General features: G+C 54.0%; 1 protein-coding gene across 1 annotated transcript; it reads right to left on the minus strand.

Annotated features, from left to right (window-relative positions):
• Positions 1-573: 573 nt before the first annotated feature.
• Positions 574-1,332, minus strand: BBK36DRAFT_117502 (hypothetical protein). The gene is made up of 2 exons (XM_024895945.1): positions 884-1,332; positions 574-830 (listed from the first exon to the last, which is right to left on the minus strand). Exons 1-2 carry the CDS (start codon positions 1,178-1,180, stop codon positions 648-650), a joined length of 480 nt encoding a protein of 159 aa, XP_024744740.1. The 5' UTR covers positions 1,181-1,332; the 3' UTR covers positions 574-647.

Consider the following 1,332-nt stretch of genomic DNA (forward strand, 5'->3'; position numbering starts at 1 on the left):
CATTCGTCCTTTCAGCTTTCACATAAAAGAGGTCCTTTACTGCATATCCATCTAACGCAGTGGCGACGTCGTTGGTCTTTGTACCCGTTCGAATGCATTCGAGGACTTCTTCTTGTTTCTCCAAGGTCCACGTCTCCCACTCTTGCACCTGAGCCTTGTGGTCAAGACGAAGGCCGAACATGTTCGTCATATACACTCAGAAGTGATTCAAGCTTCTCTTCAATCGCCTTCCTCTCTGCGTCATGAACTGTGCGATCGGCGACTGTGACATTTCGATCCGTTTTCCAATCCATGAGCGTCGTTCTGCGAATTGGGATCGCGACAAATTCTTGGGTGCCCAACGAAAATGGATTGCTGGCTTTTTTCGTTGCGTCCCAATCCGTGTGAGACCGTTCTCATCCACATACGCAACTTGCACGATTCGACCGGCCTCGTCCTCCGAGTCGTCGCCGGCGGCGGGCTCCACTTCCAATTCGTTGTCGACGGCGGTGGGCTCCTAGTCCGAGTCGTCGGCCGGTGCTTCGGAATCGCCATTGATGTCGACATCAACCTTGGAGCGGCGGCGGGAAGGAGGACTGATTGATGGAGCGGGCGTTCGAGCAATCTTCGCCTTGGGAGACGCACTGTAGAGATCAGGCTCGTCGTCATCATCCTCGTCGTAGCGGGCCGATGCCTTCGTCAGCGAGTAATCGACCTTGGGCTGATTGGAGAGACGGCCTGAGCGCCTTTGAGCAGTGGCTGGCGTCGCGAGAGGCTCTACGAGAACGTGTCCAAGACGGGTGCGCTTCGCTTTGCTGGAACTGAAGGGGGAGCCATTGTATCGATTGGAGCTATCTTACATGTCAGTACAGCGCCAGAGGCCGGTGAGATGACGGTCACTTACAATGGGGGGGTATATCATTGCGGGAGCGACTGAAACCACCACCAGAAAGGCACCGTCTCTTGCGAGAGCGGCACTTCGGAGGGCAAAAACACGGGGGATGCTGGTAACTGTCGGCAATTGATGACCGACTCGACGGGCGACACGGGCAGGACACAAGACGCAATTGATGGGCGCTCTTCGACAATGCTTGGACATCGCAATGGCACAGTCACCGCAATGCAGCATGAGGAATTTTTTTTCCTGAAATCTGAATAATTCTGTGGGAGCTAGGCGGTATGGCCGCTCCTTCCTCCTCATGAGCTCTCGCCATCCATTCTGCCGAATCCGCTATCGATACCGGCAGTATGGTGTAGGTAGTCATGTTGGATGATCCCCAGGCCAGATTGCAATTGCTTCTAATAAGAATGAGATGGATTGTTCTTGGACATGTATGTACGCAGGTGGTTTGT

Source organism: Trichoderma citrinoviride (genome assembly GCF_003025115.1).
Source record: "Trichoderma citrinoviride strain TUCIM 6016 unplaced genomic scaffold BBK36scaffold_359, whole genome shotgun sequence".
Lineage (NCBI taxonomy): Eukaryota > Fungi > Ascomycota > Sordariomycetes > Hypocreales > Hypocreaceae > Trichoderma > Trichoderma citrinoviride.

Excerpts from the sequence above, each read along its gene's own strand:
- BBK36DRAFT_117502 (XM_024895945.1), bottom strand. The coding sequence starts at position 1,180 with ATGAGGAGGAAGGAGCGGCCATACCGCCTAGCTCCCACAGAATTATTC. Across the intron at positions 831-883 it reads CAATGATATACCCCCCCATT|CTCCAATCGATACAATGGCT; the intron begins GTAAGTGACCGT and ends CATGTAAGATAG.